Source organism: Syzygium oleosum, unplaced genomic scaffold, assembly GCF_021117445.2.
Source record: "Syzygium oleosum isolate NSW1041296 unplaced genomic scaffold, Sole_v2.1 Sole_v2.09, whole genome shotgun sequence".
NCBI lineage: Eukaryota > Viridiplantae > Streptophyta > Magnoliopsida > Myrtales > Myrtaceae > Syzygium > Syzygium oleosum.
Window position 1 is genome coordinate 9,554,065 of NW_026607493.1, and position 20,127 is coordinate 9,574,191.

Here is a 20,127-nt window from a genome sequence, read left to right on the forward strand (position 1 = left end):
TAGAAAAGACAAAAAGACAAACAAAAGAGGAGGGGAAGAAAAATATTCATATTCTAGGGTGAGTGGGGAGGGAATATAATCAATTCCAACTTTATAAAAAGGTGGTGCGGTGGTTCCACTGGAGATCATATTAAATCTAACTACATCATGACGGCCTGCTCCATGGGGAGCCCAAAAGCGGGACCGATCCTATTCCTCCATTATTCCTCAAAAACATATGTCCTTTCGTTTTTATGTACAGCATGAACGAGTGACAGTGCACGTACTACCTATTTTTCTCAACCAAGAAAAAAAAAAAAACATGGTGAGTCGAATATCGATTATCCTTGCCAACACAGGCATGCGGCCCTACTAACGAAGAGACTGAAGGTAGGGCTGGAGAATTCCGGATCGGGATTCAATTCTCATGAGCATCGCACACACATGTATATAGTAGAGAGGAGTGAGACAAAAAAAATATATGTTTTGATTTTCCTTCCGATTCCTTAATTTTTATTCGTATTTATCTTGGTTTTATTCCCTTCAATTCATTCATAGTTCATCCTAATCAAAGCACTATAAGTATGGGAGAAATCGATTTTTTTACGCATCATTTTTATCGCAAACATGTAAAATTGACATCAGGAAAATTTTTAAAATAACCCAAATCAATCGTTTTCTCGAAGAAGGATTCACCTGGAGTGGCCAGTTTAATCTCAAGTAAAGGTTCTTGGCAATTCTTCAACTAGTCGACAAACTCCACACAAACCTTAGCTTCAATTTGGGCAAAATCAGAAAATTTTGGACAAAATTGCCCCTGCTCTAGCTGCCGGAACAAGCCGGCCCGCGAGCTCGAGCCCTTATCCGAGACCAATTTAGCCACTTCGGCCCTAATTTGAAATTTTCCCGACAACACGTTGATATCACTAGCGAATTAAAGAGGCCGAATGTACTTTGTATACTATCTTTTTTCTTGCAATGGATAAATTAGGAATTACAAGTTGGCAAGTCTTTGGAAAGTGGCAAACATCATCACTCGGGACCTTAAAAAAAAGGAAAGGTAAACCAGAATTTAGGCCGAGGGGCTTTTCCGCCCCCACATAGGCATACGCATGTTTCTTAACAAAAGGAATTTATTTAATTTGTTTATGCTTTTTTGGCACCGATCGGTCCTAGAACCAATTGGGTCCTGGTTCCACTGTAAAAATTGTGAATTTTGTCGAACTCAAAATTTCAATTGACTGATCCTAGCCTTACAAAATGGGACATAGAAGTGAAATTCGTCACTGATAATTGCAGATAAATTAGGTTTAACATTAATTATTTTTTGAAAGGGAAAACTTACTCAAAATCTGTCGGTAGGTCAGTTCGAGTCACGTATTAGAAACCCTATTCAGGGGGGGACCGGTTTCTAGCTCTTAGAATCGGGCACAAATTGAACCGATCGGATCTATTCAGCGGTTTATCTTTTCTATCCGACATCCAACTGTATATATTTCTAATTCTGAGTTGTCCGAAGAACTCTAGCAAGAAAAACGGAAATCGAAAGAATCCCCATACATTAGCATACCCCTATACACGAGGTCCATTTATTTCGTCTTTTATGCCATTTTCAAGAAAGATCTCTAAGGTGCCCAAAGAGTCACGAGGGAAATATCAGTAGGGCGTGCTAAATTGCTAAATGTGAGAAGTCAGGGAACCCACCATATTGGTGCAACTCCAGCTAATCTCATTAATTAGCCAGGCTTGCTACTCTGCAGAGAGTTATTTATGACGTAATTAATGGGCCTCTGTACGGGCCCTTGTTGCTTAGGTGGACCATGACATCAGAGTGTTGTCAGGTCGGGTGGGACCGGGGGGGCCCTGTTCAATTAGGGTGGTGGGGGCCACCCCGGGCCCACCTCATCATTCGCCTCCGGTGAACTTTCATGGAACTTTGACTTTGAATTTCCGGGGTTATGACCAGAAAGTTTTTGAACTATAACACGGTTTAGGAAGGAGAAATCGTGCCCCTGCACATGCTGAGGTCTCATCTTGACTACAGAACATTGCCACGAGAGGCAAATGTAAGGTGATTATAAGATTAAAAATTCCCTTTTTATTTGGTGACCTTACAATCGATGTGTGAAAATATCAATAAGTATCTATGGGAATTTGTTAACCTTACGGGATTGTACCTGTCAAGATAATTCTCTGAAATACCTAAAAGCAGCGGTGTTCGCTTTCACAGCTGAAACTACTGGACGAAAGCTATATCAAATGACCTCTTAGATAGAGAAAATCGATTGATTATGCTCTTTATACGAGCGCGAGACGGTCCACCTTTTATAACCCATAATGCTCATATTCATGACGGTTGCAGCTAGCATACTTTCGATGTTGACGGAACATTAATCTACGCCAAGCTCACATTTTTATTTCGACAGTGTTTTTACGGTGCTTCGATGTGAGATTGAATTGTCGGCTGTCCCTAGTTCTTGCCCAATCTTTCCCTTTCGCAAAATGTACTGAAAACAACAGTGTGATTTTCCGTTCCTGCCATCCTGTAAATTTTCTCAACTCTATGGTCACATACAGAACAAGAGATGGGTCTGTCTTGAACTCCCAATTATGGGTAAAACTACGATGCAGTTGAGCTCCTCGCATTCCCCATTTTTTAATGCGCTCCTGCCTCAAGTTTCTCCGGTGTCAGAAGCATAAAACCAAAACACCAGATTCTGAAGAGAGGGAGAGAGAGAGGGGGGGGTGTTTTAATATTGTGAAAACGATGAGGCAGAGGACTATTCTTTCTCTGCACTCTTTCGATGTTCCTCTGTTTCGCATGGACATGAACACTTATCATTCCTCTCTGTTTTGAATTTTTCCTGTCATGTGCTTATCATCGCACAACAGGACAACACCACCCCAGTCATGCGAACCCAACAACACTCTTTTTCTCAGTCAAAACATTCCTCAAAATTGGCACTTTCCCCTCCTCCTTCTCCTCCTCCTCGGATCATGCCCATGTTGGTCTCTTCGTTCATTGCTCTTTGTTTACTAAGCCCTGTTCTTTCACAGCCTGCAACAGCAGCAGAGTCCATTAACAAACCACCAGTCAACCAAACTTTCCATCCATATAACGAGCTGCACAAGCTGAAGAAAGTCCACTTTTATCTCAAGAAAATCAATAAACCTGCGGTGAAGACCATTCAGGTTTTTTTCTTTTTTTTTTCCGTAGTTTCTACTAATTCTCTGGTCTTTCTTGATAGAGCATTTGGCTCAGCAATGCCGTTTCATTTATTTTGCTTTTCTTTTTGGCAGAGCCCAGATGGCGATTTGATAGACTGTGTGCTTACTCATCTTCAACCTGCTTTTGACCACCCTCAGCTCAAAGGGCAGAAACCACTGGTACTACTTCACCTTTTATCAATTCACCAAATAAATTAAAGGTGGAAGATTTGAGTCTGAATAATTGGGATTCTACAGGATCCACCGGAGAGGCCAAAGGGCAATGACTCAACCGCAGATGAAATCGCAGATGGTTTTCAGCTATGGGCCGAGGCAGGTGAGTCATGCCCAGAAGGAACAATTCCAATCAGAAGAACCACAGAGAGAGACATGCTCAGGGCAAGTTCCATTAGAAGGTTTGGAAGGAAGCTGGGGAGAAATGTGAGGAGGGACTCAGCAGGCAGTGGTCATGAGGTGAGCGAGTCCCTGCTCACGCAGCGTTTTGCTGTCTGTGTGAAACTGTCAATAATGAACTCAGATATGATAAACAAGAAAGATTGCAGAAGTCTCTGTTTTTCCAACTATCAGAAACATTCCTCAACAAAAAAGAAGTTTCAGGCTTTGGTACTGTTGGAAACATTCCTTCATAATCAGCAAAGGATAAAACACATTGTGTTTGTCTTCTTTTTTGAATTTTTATCCTTCATACAGCTGAATATACCTTTTTAGGCATTTGTTGCTTACTACTAAATCTAGTTTTACATGAATGGAAACTATTGTTTGGCACCAATCATCAGATTATTGAACTGTCTACATTGAGCCGTTTGAAAACTTAAAATCCCATTATTGAAAAGAGGACCATGCATTAATTGATTGAAGTTACGGCCTAACAACCTTTGATCCAAAACAATTAATAACTTCAATAGTCGTTCTTTGGATTAGTAGCATTTTATAAAGCAGGAATCTAAAGAATTGCTTTCCTTATTACAGCATGCAGTTGTGTACGTGAATGGGGACCAATTCTATGGAGCCAAAGCGAGCATAAACGTGTGGGCACCCCGTGTCACCGACGAGTATGAGTTTAGCTTATCGCAAATATGGGTAATTTCAGGTTCCTTTGGCAATGACCTTAACACAATCGAAGCCGGATGGCAGGCAAGTGTATTTGATCATTCATTGCTATTTTTCTCTGCATTCTGTAAACCAGACCACAAACACTAGAGAATAACTCTAATTTTCTATGAAGGCCTGGAAAAATGAAAATGTTAATGTTTGACACAGATTTGAAGGATCAGTTTAGCCCGAAATTATTGTTTGTTACTGATGAATTATCTGAACATTCTCTACAATCAGGTTAGCCCGGAATTATATGGAGATAACTACCCAAGGTTCTTCACTTATTGGACTGTAAGTATCATCTGGCTAGGTCGATCTGACACAAGAAATCAGTCGAATTATATCTTTTCGTTAATTATGTAAATAAGAAATTTGAAAAGGAACTGAGAGGCGAACAATTTGCAGACAGATGCATACCAAGCAACTGGCTGCTACAACCTACTGTGCTCAGGCTTTGTTCAGACAAACAGAAGGATCGCTATTGGAGCCGCTATCTCGCCGAGGTCTTCTTACAACGGCAGACAATTTGACATTAGTGTAATGGTTTGGAAGGTAAACTGAATGCCGTTATTTCGATGTATACATGGAGCTTTTTGGCTTTCAACTTGAGATTCTTTATAATTTTGAAATAACTTGTGAAGTAGATAGTCTTTTTTTTTTTTTTTGGACGTAGAAGTAGATAGTCTGCTCTAGACTTCTTTAGGGGTAGATAAAATATTTTGCCTACACTTTAAAATTAAGACTTGATTAATATGGCGAATCTCTGCACGGTCAGTAGCAATTATCTAACAAGAGTTCCACTGTTGCTAAATGTGCTGAGGAGATCCATCATGAGTCCCACTTTTAAATAAATGAAGTTGACCACGCTAGTTAATCAGCTTTCTGGCATAGCTCTTCCACCTTTCATTAGCATTTTAATCTTTTTGTAAGATTCTATTTGTTTTTTTCAGTCACAACTGCAAAACACTTCACGTGGGCTCCTGATTTTTTCCCCCTCTGCACATGAGCAAAGATAATGAACTAGATCCATCAAGAAGAGCTAATTAATGCTATTACAATAAAGTAGCAAATCATATGATTAGACCCCACTAATGTCGATTAATTATCCAAAAGATTCACTCTCAAGACCAATGATGCCAATGCACTATTTGCAGGATCCAAAGCACGGACACTGGTGGCTCCAATTTGGTTCAGGCCTACTTGTGGGATACTGGCCAGCATACTTGTTCAGTCACTTGAGAAGCCACGCGAACATGGTGCAATTCGGAGGTGAAATCGTCAACACCAGATCGAGAGGCTACCACACCTCCACGCAGATGGGCAGTGGCCATTTCGCCGGTGAAGGGTTCAAGAGGTCATCGTACTTTCGGAACTTACAAGTCGTGGATTGGGACAACAGCCTGATCCCTCCGTCAAACCTACGCATTTTGGCCGATCACCCGAACTGCTACGACGTGAGCCAAGGGAGGAACAGAGTTTGGGGGACTTACTTTTACTATGGAGGTCCTGGAAGAAATGTGAGATGTCCATGATCAGATCAGAATGACTCAAATTGTAGAGTTTTTCCTTTTTCTTCCTTCTTTCTTGCTTAAGCTGTTAGCCATTTCGCTTTCAGATAAATTTATCTTTTTTTCTTCCCTAGGCATCACATGGTTTGAGTTGGTATTGCTACAAAATTTACATGGTTCTTTTGTTTTCCCTGACAGCTTGCTGATTGGATGATCCCAGTTTTGGCAATTATGTATATCTTCGAGCTATTGAGTGTTAATAATAATAGCTGATTTATCTTGGACCTTTTGTAATCTCTCTCTCTCTCTCTCTCTCTCTCTCTCTCTCTCTCTCTCTCTCTCTCTCTTTAATCTCCTTACCAGACATGGTCAGTGGGCCTTCTCTGCAACATTTAAATACATCCTAACTTGCAGAACAGTTTTCAGCTGTGTTAGATGACATAATAAAATGCATCTCAGTAGACATATCTTTATGGATATATTTGCAACGCAACAATAAATGAGATTGCAGTCAACCCCAGAACAACAACAGGCATAAGCAAAGAAGGGTCCTTGCCAACCCAGCTTTTGTCTTACCAAAACAAAGTCCTGTCCTTTTCCTTCATTTGAGAAGAGAGAGACCACAAAGGAAGCTTGCATGAGGGAAGCTCTTGTCTATTCTTTTTGGCCAAAGAAAAGCAGGCTCGCATTCTCACAATTTGACTTGACTGGAAAAGAGAAAGTTGCGCTCGTCTTCCCTACCATTTGAAATGCAGTAACTTGCATCTGTGGTGGGGCTTCTGTGAATGTTATTGGGGTTCGCCAGTGACAAAAGATGGGAGAATGATGCTCTTTTACGTGGAAAGGCAAGCGAAAGGCCCATTATCTTTTTCTTTCTTTCTGCATTGTTCTTGTTGTCTTGCTAATTAGCTATGGTGGGGCAAATGCAAATTGCTTTTGAAAACTATTTAGGATTAGCTGTTTTGCTTGTTGGGCTTAATTAGGCCAATCTGGCAAATGTGAGAAGTTGTGAGAAGGCCAGACTCGGCCCAAAAGTCCCAATATCTTGTGGTCAGGCCCAAATCAACATATCTCATTGGAGCCCCTTCCTCCTTTGCTCCAATTAACTTTTGGCCGAAAGTCGATTGGGGTGTTAAAAGCCCAGGTTGTCGGCCAGCTTTAAGCTTTGAGCATTGAAAGCATTTGCAATGCCGACTTTTCCAACTCCCACTTCTTTCCAACATTTCCAATTAACTTTCGGCCGAAAGTCAGCATTGGGAATGTTAAAAGCCCAAGGCTTATCCGACTCCTTAAACGAGATTTCTTTATAGCAAAGTGGCCCCTGATTTTTTGGCAGGTTCTCTCTCTGACTTTCGGTAGTACTAGTTCCTAAGGGAAAAAATTATCCAAAATAATCCCCCAAAATTTTTGCCGCGATACATGTTTACTGTCGAATTTTCTACCGGTATACATAACCCTGGAAACTTTCATTTAACGCTCCATCCATTTTTTGTGCAACTTCTTCACTATAGCAATAACCGTGAAATGAGATACTTTAAAAATGTTTTCCTACGCACCTCATAGAATATATTTGGAAACATATCTCATAGATACCTTTTGGAGTATGCACATAGATCGCCTTGCCTATGAGTATTCGTTGAATAAGGCTCTATCCACAGGGTGACAAAAGAGACTCAAGGTTACTATAAATAAAAGATATTGTTATTTGAATTCATGATTTGCTGCATTGAAAGCAAATGCTTATTCACTCAATCAACTTCTTGGGGCTGTCTTTATGTATAGCTCCAACTGACTTGTTGATGCACATCTCATCGTTGGTAAAACTTGACTCAGTTACGATGCAATACTACTATATTCATTCGAACGGAATCTACTAGTGTGAGACTGATTTTCATTTAAGGTAGCACTTTTGTAATTTAAATTGACTTTTAAGGGTTGGCTTTAGATTGATTTATGTAATTGGAAAGAATTTGCACCAAGTTAGGCACCAATGAGATGAAGAACTCCCTCCCTTTCCAAAGGATTTAGCTAATAATTCCATGAGAAGGATTAGGGTGAGTTTCTTTTATTATAAGTCAACCGAGTCAAGCATTTTGGTCATGAAAGATAGAAAAGGCCAATTCAAGTTTCGCATGGATAGCATTGCACGTTTGGGCAGGAAAACTAACAGCGGTTGACTGCGAATTTTGTAAGATGAAGGAGGAATTTGCAAGAAGTTAAAAGAGAAGGAAGCAATTTCATTTTTGATCATTTTCTATGGAGGGGCAATTTGCAATAAATTCTTAAGATTGGAGTAAAAACATAAATATAATAATGTAAGAAAAAGTCTTCTTGTTTAGGTACTTCTGAGAAGGGGTGTGCAAAAAAATCGGGAACCGCCCGGAACCGGTGACTTCTAAGGGAACCGATCCAGGTCCCGATTCCAATTTTCGAGCGGCCCGACCTTGGGCGATGGCTGCCGGCGCCAGATCTGGCTAGCCGACAGCTATAGCCCATCAGCGGCTCCGGTGAAGGGTAAGCTTTTTTTTTTTTAATAAAAAAAAATCCCAAAGCCCTTTATAAAATAAGATTTGCCAAATATTACTTGAGCAAAAGTAACTTCACAAAGGAGTTTTTACCAAATGCAATTTGCATTTCACCAAGGGGCTTTGAGTTAAAGGTATTTGCATTCCCCCGAAGCCCCTTGGGAATGCTGAAGCAAACGCACCCGTAGTTCCTCTCAAAGGAGTAAAATTCCACTAATAAAATAGCCACTAGACTTTCGTGTCCTTTGGCACTTTGAACAAAAATTTTACATTCATTGGCATTCCGATGCAATTTGACCGGAATCCGCCTTATTATCCAAAAGGCTTGATCAATGGCCAAGCCCGAGAACCCGTGCATAGCACTGGGTCCGATTCTTCTTTGTTTTTTTTTTTTTGCCCAAATTTGATAGTGATTGAAAAATAGATACCACACTTTTACCGTAAAAAGCGATCGAAAGTGAATGTATTGAAACGAGTCCAACATGGAGATGCCTACTTATATCCGCCCGTTTTGTCCTTCTGATCTATCGTGACCGAGCTAGGGCGGGCCTAGCAAGACCCCCCGGCCCTACAACAATCTCAACTTTTTGGGACATCACATCTTTTATCACATGGCCATATGGACGACATTCCATCCTAAGATCAGCTATAAGTTCCGGTTAGCAGCAATAGCATGAATCGTGCGACAAAAGAGAGCAAATTCGGTTTATCCCGACTCAGCGATTCCAACTGACCGAGTCACTCGCACGCTCCCGAGAAGTCGGTGTTTGTCCCCGTTTCAACCGTCGCTTTCTGGCCTTTTTGCCGTTTATTTCTGCAAGTCATCTTTGGCTTCTCGTATTTGAACTTGAAAGCAGAAATGGCGGGCTGAGAGCCGGAAGCACATTCCAATCTCTCTCTCTCTCTCTCTCTCTCTGTGTATCGCTCCGTGGGGACGACGACGATGCAAGGGGAATCGGTGCGGGCGAAGATGGAGACCCTGCGGCTGGCGTGCGAGGCGGAGATCTCCGCCGAGCAGCGCAAGATCGACGCGTTCGCGGCGTCGTTCCTGGACTCGCTGCAGTCCACGAAGGCCAGAGCGCAGGAAACCGTCCAGGATCAAGGTCCGTCTTGTCTTCGTTCCTTGGTTCTCAGAACGGTACCGTACCGTCATTCGCGCCCATTCTAGGCTAGGGTTTCGGAGGGGATTGAGGGGTTGCTTCTGTGGCGATTCGATGTGGTTTTTTGGGATTAAAATCGGGCAATTCGAGATCAAGTTCCGCTCTTTTTTGTTCCTGTCGCAGGAAGACTATCGAAGTTGAAGAGCAGCTTGAAAGAAGAGGAGGATGAGCTCGTCAAAGCTCTCGCAGGTTTGCTTTCGACTGTCCTGGTCTTCTGGGTTAGATGCTTTGGTTGCTCTCCTGTCGTAAGCAAATGCTTTGGCTGCGTCGAACTCAGAGTCTTCTCCCCATTGCCCTGTTAAACAATTGGTAACCCATGGGAGTACGGTTTTTTGTGGCTCGCTGAATATCCGTATCTGACTTTGTGTAGTTAAGACTCGTACTGAGGCCAAGCGGATGGCGATTATGGACTCCATCTGTGCCGTAAAATCTAGGCAAGAGAATCTTAGGAGATCCTTGCAGGACCAGAAGTCGAGGAGGGATAAGTGCGCTGCAATCGTATCCCAAGAATTGATCGGTATGCCCTTTATCTCTGTTTTTATCTTCTCTGAGTGCGGTCAGCAGAATCGTGAGGTGCAGTTCTGTAAAGGTTTGGTCACTACTTAGCTTTTTGACTCTGACCCTTGTGTCAGAATTGTGTGTGTACTGTGTAGAGGATACTACTTGGAAATAGTTGTGTTGCTAGGCCTGCTTATCCTGGAAAGATGCAAAGGAAGGTTGAAACAGGAACATTGTTATTGTAATGATTTCATCAGGACAACTTCTCCTGGAAATGCAAAATGTGCACTTGCGTCTCATAAGCATTAGGTGCAGCCAATATCCCATAGAATGCCCCCATTTTCCTTTGTCTGTATTGACGTATTGCATTTGTATAAATGTTGGCTTTGGCATTTAGCCATTGGCTTGAATATTCAAATTCATAACGCTCGGTTTTTGTTCTTCTCATCATTTTGGCCTTAAAGGACCTGATGTGAATCCTCTGTTAGATTAAACATGTTATTGCATTTTGACAGGTATCAAACAACTCACATGTATTTCCTATTATAGATATGTAACTTTGAACCTGAAGACCAATGCAACACAGCCGGACAAAGAAAAGTTCAAGATGTGTTGCAACATTCCTGTTATTGTGTTCTCTAACTGATTTTCTTTGTTTCTTTCTGGTTATTTTAGTATAATAATGATTTGTTGCTACTGTTAAGTGTTTCTCATTTCCTTTAAAATATCGATCCTCTCTCCATCTAATTGCTCGTTATTCTGTTCATTGAAAGCTTTGACAGCATTTGAAGAAAAGAATGAACAGAAAATGGGACAAAAGGGGGATATACAAGAGGCAATTTCTTGGTACAATAAGGTTCTTGGTTTTCAAATTGAAGGTGGAAATGGTAAATGCAAGCACTAGGATGGCACTGTTATTTCTTTATCTTGCGTGATTGGTCTCATGACTTCGAATGTTATTGTAGGGGTGACCTTCATGTTTGATAATATCGACATAAAAAGTCCACACAACGTGTACCTTTTCACCATTCGCCATGCAAATGACACGTATACATGTAAGGCTTGGTTGTTGGTATTGGATGTTATGCTTGGACATCTAAACCATAGGCGAAGTTGCTTACCCACTTTTTTTCTGTTGCTGGATTGTCTTAGTATTGGAATGCGATCCCCCATTGGATGGCACGAAAGAATTGATCCATGAGTTGAACAAAAGCAATGATCTATACAAGTTTGTGAGGATTATGAGAAGGAAGTTTCAAGAATTTGCAGCACAGGGTAAATATTTCTCTCTTGTTTCCTTTACATGTTATGCATATGAAGTTGACTTTTGCCACTGTCAACACATGTCAGACCTTTTGCCTATAGATCTGAACAGCAAACACCAGCATGTATCCCGACTTCATCTATTATCATTCTGTGATATTTGACTACTCGTGCGTATGTTTCTTTCAATGTGGATTTTGCGCTAACGCAAATATACTATATTCACGATATACAGGAACCTCACCATCAAATACCACAGTTCATCAAGAGTATTCAATAAATTCTCTGTCTGCTCCAGTTACCTCAGTTTCAACTGAAATTAGTGAGTCCCCAGCAAGGAAGAAATATTATGAAGCTGAATATGGGGAAGGTGATAGAAACATTAAAAAAGTGAACCGCGGTACAAGCACTAGAATAGCAACATCTTCAGGATCTGCATCATCTCTTCGCCGGTCATCTCGAAGGTATTCTTGGATAGAACTTTCCATGTTATGTCTATTTGAGTTGCTAGGAGATACTTTAGGGTCATTCGTTGTTCAGTTTGGTTCAATTTGAACTACATTTCAATAAAGAAAAAAGAAAAAACTAAAACCAAATTGATAACTTCTACTTGTTATCGGTTTGAAACTTTTAACATCAAGGTGAGCTCAAAACATTCATACTTAACAAGTAGTGATTATTTTGAGGAGTAGCTTTACATTTATGAATTGTGTGAAATACTCTCATATATAGGAGTACCTCTACAAATTCTAAAAAATGGATGAGATGTGTGATCAAGATTTTTATTTTGTTATTGTAAATGATTAAGCGGGAGAAATGCTCAACTGCTAGCCACCATGTGGAAGTTAGTGGTAATATATGAGACTGGTGATGGCTATTGGTTCGGTCATTTGGTTGTTTCTTAGGGTGCTTGGTTTAGTACTTTTGGAGCTTTCGTTTACCAGTCAAGAAATAGGATGGGAATTACTTGTAATTTTAAAAAGTGCAAGGCAAAGTGAGATGATGTGTGTTTATCGATTTGGTGGTGGATAAAAACTGGGAATAGTGGGTTGGGGGCCATTTTTCAATGAGATGGCTGTTCGTGCAAGACGTTTTGCATTTAATAGGTTTGATTGTTCATATTCGTACTTTCGGATAAAGGAGGTGGTACCTTAGTTGGCTTTGTTACAAATAAGCTTTTGAAGAAGAAGAAGAAGAAGAAGAAGAAGAGAAAAAAAATGGAAATACAAGAGTAGGAAAAAAGAAATGAGGTGGCTCCCACGTTACTATTTTTGTCAACTCACCGCTGAGGTGGCATGCTACGTAGCCGAAAGCACGTGACTAGGATGAAGGAAGGACGACATTGAATTAATTTTGAATAGTTTAGGAACTAAATGGAACAGAAAAAGTCCCAGGACCACATTGAATAACTAGAAAAAGTTCATGGACTTCCTATGTCATTACACTTTTGTCATGGTTGCACTGGTCCTTGTTAAAACAAAATACTAACCTTGCCGAAGGCTAACATTATGTGAATGAAAAATTTCGATTTTCTGTTAGTTTGACTTCATTTCCTCGTCCCCACCTTAAAAATTTGGAATTTCTCATGAGATTTTGTTCCTGTTTTATGACACTCCATGATTGTTGCTCTATTTCAGGTTAAGAAATAAGGATTGAGACATTTTCCAAGTAATTGTAGATCCCTTCTTTGTCACATCTTGTGACATGGTCGAGTTATCAGTGAGAGAGGTTGCCTGACAGTTGACGTGTAAGAGAAGATTTTACAATATTCATCCCATAATGGAGCATCTTATGAGGCGTACCGGGCTGTATGAGGTCCCCATTTTTTGGTTTGAGGTACCCATGTAGTTGGTCTAACCCAAAAGAACATGTCGAGGCGATGCATAATCACAGAAAAAGTTGTGGGCCAGAGTGTTACAATTGCCTTGTATTCTCTTGGGTTACTTGCTGCAGTTTCCTGGAATCTAGGAGTGTAAGCTTGTGTATTTGTTGGGAATGTGCTCTTTTTGACTAATGTCAAGACACGATTGTAAGCTGTTTACTGCCAATTATCATGAATTGTGCTTTGTAGTTCGTCTTAATTAACCTTAACTTCCTTGCTATCTCACTTTGTATACTAACCCCCTTTGTTCATGTTCTTTGCATTGACATATTCATTTTAATATTCTAACTTTTTATTCTATAATGATTTGGCTATTACAAACAATATCTGGACAATAAGATGTTATTAATAATTCAACGTCAGGAAGCTACATTTACTTTTCACATTAATGCATCAAAATAGGCACGCTGTTGATCTTGGTGAACAATTTTCAGGAATTGAGTTTCATCGTGGAGCATATTAAGCGACTAAAATTAGGTTCTTTGTGGTTTCAAATCCATGGGTATACTCTATTACTGTCAATATGGAGGCTTTCTGGAAGATGATTAGTAAGCTCATAGGGCTTGTAATGAGACTTTGATGTTTTCCTGTGACATGAAAAGCTAGCAACAGGGAAAAAAACAGCAAAGCTTGTTTTAGGATAAAAGTTAAAAGCATGGAGAGTTGATTGAGTAATGGCATGTATGGTCGAGTCATTTATCATCATTTACACGACAATCCTGTCTCTTTAGCTTTCCTATATTTCTTGATGAAAATGACATGCCGAGCTTGCTTATGCCACAAATGTCTGCTTAAGCAAGCCTAACATAGTTTTATTTTAACTCTTTAGGTTTTTATATCATTGACTACATGTGAATGCTGCCAAAACCCTTCATGTTTAACGAGTTGCATCTCATGAATATGTATCTTTTAGCTATGGAATTTCCACCCATGTTGATGTAAATGTTGAACATATACAATTCGATGAAGTAACCAGTTCTTGCATATCTCCTTTGGACTTGATGTATGGGAAAATTCTGTGAAAATGTTCTCATTGTTTGATTCGATGGTGGAGATTGAGAGAACTATGCTGTATCCAGAGTAAGTTTCAGGTGAAGAATTGCGCATAGGGAAGTCTGCAAGGAACGGAAATGGAGTTTTCATCTTATCTAAAGTAGCTTTTATTTTCAATTGCTTTTGCTTTCCCCACCAATAAGCCTACTGCTGTGTGTGCCTTCTGTAGTCTTGAATACATAACCTTATGTACACGTCTCCTAACTGCTGTAACTTTACAAAAGGTACATCGAATATCTGTCTATTGCCGGAGTCGTCTCTGGATCAATGTAGTTGTCCGCTTCCATAGCTTCTTTGCTTCATGTTCATCGTTTGCTAGACTGGAGCAGGTACTCTCATTACAATCTGCAAAGTATCTACCACTGATCCCTTCTGTCTTGGGGCTCAGAGCAACATAACATGTTGTCGATGCTCCCTGCAATCACAAAGACAGCTCTTGTTACAATTGAACCCGAATTACTCTCTTTGCGCACCCGCTCGCGAAATGTGAATCGTGAACACAAACCTGAGATATAGTCTTCAGTAGCTTGGATGCAATGAAGTACAGGGAATCTGCATGGAGAAATCTTTACTGATTAGGTTTACTTCATATTCTTGGGTTGTAATCGTAGAATTATTAGATAAATTATGTGACAAACTAGGAATTTTTTGGGCAAGTGAATAGAAAATATATTTTATTCGGCTACATTTACATGAGTCTTGCCTGTAATAAAGCCTTTATGTGCTCTGACAATTCCAGTCTTCACTATGCCTGGATGGACCGCATTAATGGTAACTCTGGCATTCCTTGCCTGTCATGTGAGTTCTGGTGTGAGACTTGATTGATCAATTGAATGAGAATAACATGAAATGATTCTCAGACTCTTTAGTGGAGTTTGTACCTTGAGCTGTCTTGCCATTTCCTTGACATGCAAAACATTGGCTAACTTCGACTGAGCATATGCGCGCGTGCCGTTGTAACTGCACGATCGAGTGGATCGATGAAATTAGCTTCTTTTTTTATGTTACCGAGAAGTTGAATGGAATCAGATTTCATTTACATTTTGGGGTTGATGATCTGGTTGAAGCGGAAAGAGTCTCTCTTTACCCAGCTGTGAATGACTGAGGAAACGTTGATGATCCTTCCTTCTACGCCTGATTGTGATGCCGTTTCTATCATTTTCTCTAGTAGCATTTCTGTCAGTAGATAATGTCCTGCCAAAATGAATTCCCTCAATCAGAACCTGATTAAGAATGTAAATCAATTTGGAAAAATGAAGGTTCTTAGTATATAATCGATTCAACTTGGATACTATCCTGGTTATACCAAGAGTTTTTGATATATCAATAGGCGAATCAAGATGAGAATTTAGCAATGTCTGCGACTCGTCGATGATAGACCGTTCATTACCTAGGTAATTTGTTGCGAATGTCATCTCAATCTTCTCTTCCGAAAACTCCAACTTTTGGGAGAATACTCCTGCATTGTTTCTGAAAAATATTTTGCATCTTCCATTACCATTTTTGAAAACATAAAATGCAAGTGTGGAAATATTGATTATAGGCAAAAAGTAAGAAGCTTACATAAGGATGTTAAGTGGCAGTCCAAGAGACAAGAACTCAGCGCAGAATCTTTTAATGGAAGTGAAGGAGCTGAGATCGATCTCCAACAATATGATTTTGGCGTTTGGAGATTCCTGCAAAATCTTGTCCCTCACTTCAGCTGCTTTTCTCAAGTTCCTTGCTGGTATTACTATTCTGACCCCTCTCTTTGCTAACACTCTTGATGTTTCTGCTCCAATTCCTGACGTAGCCCCTTCACGACCCAAAAATACATATATAAGAGCAAGTAGTTTGGGTTGTAGGAAAACATGCATGTCAGTCTAATAACATCTGTAATATGAAGGAGGAGAAAAATGGGGAAGGCACATGCTGGGCTTAGCAGATATGGTACAAAAAGCAAGAGATCTGGTGAAGAAAATGAAGGAAAAAGATCCTCAGAGAAAAAAACCATATCGTCCCCCATTTAACCCAAAATAAGAGAGCCACCAACATCCGTGACCATTACTAAGCATGTCTGCTATTTTTTTGGTAATCCATCTCATCTTCTCCATTACCAGATTAGTATCTGAATGCAGCTTAATGTACACCAATATCGTTTAATATAGTTATAGTTGATAGAGCTGTTTGTGGCGCTGATTCGGCCGGACATATTATACCCATCTAGAAGCCAAATTAGATTTGCTCTCAAAATGTTTGAAATTCATAGAGAAAAAGGCCATAAAAGTGAAGAAACAATACAATATTCTTCCCTGAATATGGAGAGAGAGAGAGAGAGAGAGAGAGAGAGAGAGAGAGAGAGAGAGAGAGAGAGAGAGAACAAAAAAAAAACCTCTTGGAAGAAGAAGAAAAGCATGTCAAGCAAGTAGAGAATTATCTCTCAAAGCAGAAGCAGACTCCAACCCATAACAGTGAAAATACCATAAGAAACAATACAATATTCTTCCCGGAATATGGAGGGAGGGAGGGAGAGAGAGAGAGAGAGAGAGAGAGAGCAAAAAAACCTCTTGAAAGAAGAAGAAAAACATGTCAGCAAGAAGAGAATTATCTTTCGAAGCAGAAGCACACTCCAACCCATTGGGAGCAAAAGAGTGGAATGGACAACCTCCCCACCCCAACAAAGAACAGAAAAGAAAGCAGAAGAGAACTCCTTTTTTTTTTTTGTATGAAGATCAAGCAAGAGTGTGATCAGAGACCAACCAACCTGTGATGATGGCAGTGAGGTGAGAAGGAAGCAAGTAAGAACAATCCACAGTGACTTGCTCAGCCGTGGCATTCGAGCCATACCCACTGGGGCCTGCAATTCCTGCTAAGTACCTCAAAGTCTCCTTCATGAAGATGCAGCTCAAAAGCTCAACAAACCGAGACACCAGTTTTAGCAGAGAGAAGCCACGCACATATAGCGGATTTATAATGTTCTGAATATAGTCCATCAATTGTTTGACCAAGCTCAAATATGTGTATTGTGGCGTAAGCCTCAAACAATGAACACACCACCCTAAGTAAGTCAGAGCGCATAGCACACTTTTTGTTAGTGACACTTTTTCTTCTGCTGCCCCATTGGAGAAATGTCTTTTGACCCAGCTGAGAGACAAATTATACATTGTGGTCCATAGACACACTTAATTGCTTTTAGACACACGTATATGAAGGTGTTGCCAATGTGAAAATGCTTCCATTCCTATTCTCAGTCTTCTCGTTTATACTCATCATAATAATTACTGTCTGCTCTTATCTATGACCCTTACCATTTTCCTAACGACTCATATATAATAATTATTTCGTGTCCTCTTTCTTTAGGTACTGTTTCTATCTATGAGGAAAAAACGAATATGCGTAACTATTACGTAAAAGATTGTCAATAGATCATTTGTGAACACGTTCCTTTTACTGTAGATCTCAAATTTAGTTGGATGTGACATGAGCGCAGTTTGTCTCCCAAATGACTTGACTTTATTGCTATGATCTCGTGGAAAAATAGAGAGCCACATTCACACGCTCCAGGAAAATCATACGCAATGATAACGTTGAGATCATGATATGAGAATTATGCTTAATTTTGGATCTGAATGGTAAAAATATGATCATTGTAAAGGCATCGAGTAAGTGGACTTTTAAGCCTTCTCCCAACTTTACCAAGATATATATCTTGTTGATGAAGTTTTAAAACTTCATAATTCATGCAAACAAGATGATTAAGAGTTAGATTATTTCTCTCTGTTTTGGAGGTACATCGCACTGATTGGCCCATAAATTCATGATGCACCTTTTGAAACAAATAAAATTAGGTTGCCCCACATGTGAAATTCAAAGATGAGTCAAAAGTTTAGACAATTAACTTGTCACATCTCACCTAGTAAATGAAAGTTTTAAATAGAAGTTCTGAATGCATATGATCATTTTTCTGTTAAAGCCATTATATTGGCTCACGCTACAATTGAAGGACAGTCATCTAACAAATGCAATGCAAAAACTCCATACCATTTCTTACTGTTTCTGAATACATTATGCAAGTCTCAAATATATCTTAGTTTGTCGAATAAAATCAAGATGTAATTTACTTGTGAAAGTGACACAGATAAGATCTGTGAATGCTTTAGCACTAAAAGTTTGTGACTGGCTGAGACAATTTAACCATCCAAAAGAATGGTTATAATTTCACACTCCATTACACGTGCATATCTAGAGAACCCATAATGATAGAAAACACACACATACATACATATGTTGAGAGGTTGAGCCATATATGCATGAGAAAAGGAAAAAGAAAGTGTGTGTGCCATCAATTCTTAGAGACAAAATTGCTTTTGGTGCGTGCCAAAGCTTGTCCCTTCACGTCGCCTTTTGTCTCAAATTGGCCAAAGAGTTTTGTCCAAATTCTTACACCTTTGGAGAAATGATGGCCATTGTTGGAGGTTTGACAGACTAAAAGAGAGCACTGAGGATGACCCTTCAACAATTGGAGTACTGTAAGTGGACCCATTGTGCTTCCCAACTTGAATACACCTTTCTATTTCGCTTGCCACAGCTTCTTGAAGCACCAATCCTCCAAAGCTTCACGTGATCTTTGGCCTTTTGATTTTGTTTGCTTTCATCTCCAATTGCAAGACCCTTAAATGGGTGCAGGTGAAGACTGATTATGAGGGCACTGGTGCTTCCATTTTTCCCTTGTGGAGCACAAAAGAGCAGTTCGCCAAGATTCAAAAGCAAAGAGTGCTTTTACTTGGGTGTGAGGAATTAGGGTACGATTATGACTATGGTTTCAAGAGAAAAAATCATAATAGTTTTGCAACCTTGATCAGTCTTGTTCTCTCCACTAAAATCAGAAGAGTTTTGATGAAGAAAAATCAGAATACCTCATTCTTTTAATTGTTTTTTTTTTTTTGAATGTTTGACACATAAAGGGATTGTTCATCCAGGCAAGCTTCTTGATTCAGTTGTGTTCTGTGCAGTCTTCACAGGGACATTTTCAACTAAAAGGTAAACGTGAAGGAGACAATACAAGCTTTGCCATCGACAAACCTTGTCTCCTCCCATCTTATTCTTTGTCTAAACTGGCAAATAAAGACATGCATTGCCAGCTTGAATTCACAGAGTTCAGCCACATAATTAGGTAGGGGAAAATCTCGTGCATAAATTTTCAAGCCAAAACCAATGGCCCAGAGATAGTGAAGTCAAATCATTTTCAGTTTAGTCCAAAAGAAACAAAATTAAAAAAGAACCATTTTTAGATTTTGTCTTGACAACTAAAGTTACCCCTCATCTCCTAATTGATTCTCCTAAATAAAAGATGTCTTTGAGAAGGGAATTACTACCTAAAGCAAGATCATGAGCACCTAACTTAGCGAAGAAAAAAATGGGATTATCACCCACTTTATCAACAAACCCATTAAAGACAAATGAAGTACATAAAGCAAAAGCTTTTATTCACCAAAAACCCTCAAGGACCTTCTGGTCCCAATGTTAAATCATGTCCCCCCCTCAAAACTGAAATGTTCAACCTGAATTAATTCAGTTCAATAAAGCAAAATACGAGACCTGCCGACAAGCCCTAGAATTTCTCCGTGAGATCAATCATGTCAACCTAGCATTTTCCATCATGGAAGATAAACAAAGTCCACTAGAAAGAAATTTGTATCATCCTGAAAAATACAGGTCACACGTGCCATGTACAAAATCATAGTATGAGAGGATGGGCCAAAAAAAAAAAGGTGGGGCTCACCTAGCACGAGCCAATCGCGGCGAAAAGGGGGACATAATCAAGAATCTTCTATGTTTTTCACCAAATGTGGCTCTAATAGCAGATTAATTAGCTATAAGTTATTAACGATTTGATTGGATAATACTAATCTATCAGCAGACAGCACGGAAAGATTGTCTAATTTCTCCTTAGATTG

General features: G+C 39.8%; 3 protein-coding genes across 4 annotated transcripts; 2 read left to right on the forward strand and 1 right to left on the reverse strand.

Annotated features, from left to right (window-relative positions):
• The first annotated feature begins 2,624 nt into the window (after positions 1-2,624).
• On the forward strand, positions 2,625-6,096 carry LOC115692557 (uncharacterized). Its single transcript, XM_030619457.2, has 7 exons — positions 2,625-3,171; positions 3,280-3,366; positions 3,445-3,660; positions 4,177-4,341; positions 4,540-4,593; positions 4,708-4,854; positions 5,457-6,096. The coding sequence occupies exons 1-7, from the start codon at positions 2,890-2,892 to the stop codon at positions 5,832-5,834; spliced, it is 1,329 nt and encodes a 442-aa protein (XP_030475317.1). The 5' UTR covers positions 2,625-2,889; the 3' UTR covers positions 5,835-6,096.
• A 3,009-nt stretch (positions 6,097-9,105) lies between these two features.
• LOC115692571 (kinetochore protein SPC25 homolog) lies at positions 9,106-13,389 on the forward strand. 2 transcript variants are annotated; one of them, XM_030619487.2, is made up of 8 exons: positions 9,106-9,438; positions 9,619-9,684; positions 9,866-10,012; positions 10,776-10,880; positions 10,959-11,048; positions 11,146-11,268; positions 11,492-11,720; positions 12,894-13,389. In XM_030619487.2, exons 1-8 carry the CDS (start codon positions 9,279-9,281, stop codon positions 12,910-12,912), a joined length of 939 nt encoding a protein of 312 aa, XP_030475347.2. In that variant the 5' UTR covers positions 9,106-9,278; the 3' UTR covers positions 12,913-13,389. The 2 variants fall into 2 exon arrangements, with proteins under 2 accessions (XP_030475347.2, XP_030475340.2); XM_030619480.2 differs by having other exon boundaries at positions 9,114-9,438; positions 10,767-10,880.
• A 919-nt stretch (positions 13,390-14,308) lies between these two features.
• On the reverse strand, positions 14,309-17,269 carry LOC115692566 (short-chain dehydrogenase TIC 32 B, chloroplastic). The gene is made up of 8 exons (XM_030619467.2): positions 16,935-17,269; positions 15,755-15,986; positions 15,582-15,661; positions 15,232-15,385; positions 15,073-15,151; positions 14,895-14,982; positions 14,697-14,743; positions 14,309-14,606 (listed from the first exon to the last, which is right to left on the reverse strand). The coding sequence occupies exons 1-8, from the start codon at positions 17,161-17,163 to the stop codon at positions 14,433-14,435; spliced, it is 1,083 nt and encodes a 360-aa protein (XP_030475327.1). The 5' UTR covers positions 17,164-17,269; the 3' UTR covers positions 14,309-14,432.
• Positions 17,270-20,127: the final 2,858 nt, after the last annotated feature.

Coding starts and splice junctions, on each gene's coding strand:
- LOC115692557 (XM_030619457.2), top strand. CDS start 2,890: ATGCGAACCCAACAACACTCTTTTTCTCAGTCAAAACATTCCTCAAAA. Junction 3,661..4,176: donor CAGCAGGCAGTGGTCATGAG/GTGAGCGAGTCC, acceptor TCCTTATTACAG/CATGCAGTTGTGTACGTGAA. Junction 4,594..4,707: donor GGTTCTTCACTTATTGGACT/GTAAGTATCATC, acceptor AACAATTTGCAG/ACAGATGCATACCAAGCAAC.
- LOC115692571 (XM_030619480.2), top strand. CDS start 9,279: ATGCAAGGGGAATCGGTGCGGGCGAAGATGGAGACCCTGCGGCTGGCG. Junction 9,685..9,865: donor GCTCGTCAAAGCTCTCGCAG/GTTTGCTTTCGA, acceptor GACTTTGTGTAG/TTAAGACTCGTACTGAGGCC. Junction 10,013..10,766: donor CGTATCCCAAGAATTGATCG/GTATGCCCTTTA, acceptor GTTCATTGAAAG/CTTTGACAGCATTTGAAGAA.
- LOC115692566 (XM_030619467.2), bottom strand. CDS start 17,163: ATGGACTATATTCAGAACATTATAAATCCGCTATATGTGCGTGGCTTC. Junction 15,987..16,934: donor CCTCACTGCCATCATCACAG/GTTGGTTGGTCT, acceptor TGGGTCGTGAAG/GGGCTACGTCAGGAATTGGA. Junction 15,386..15,581: donor ATTCGCAACAAATTACCTAG/GTAATGAACGGT, acceptor TCATTTTGGCAG/GACATTATCTACTGACAGAA.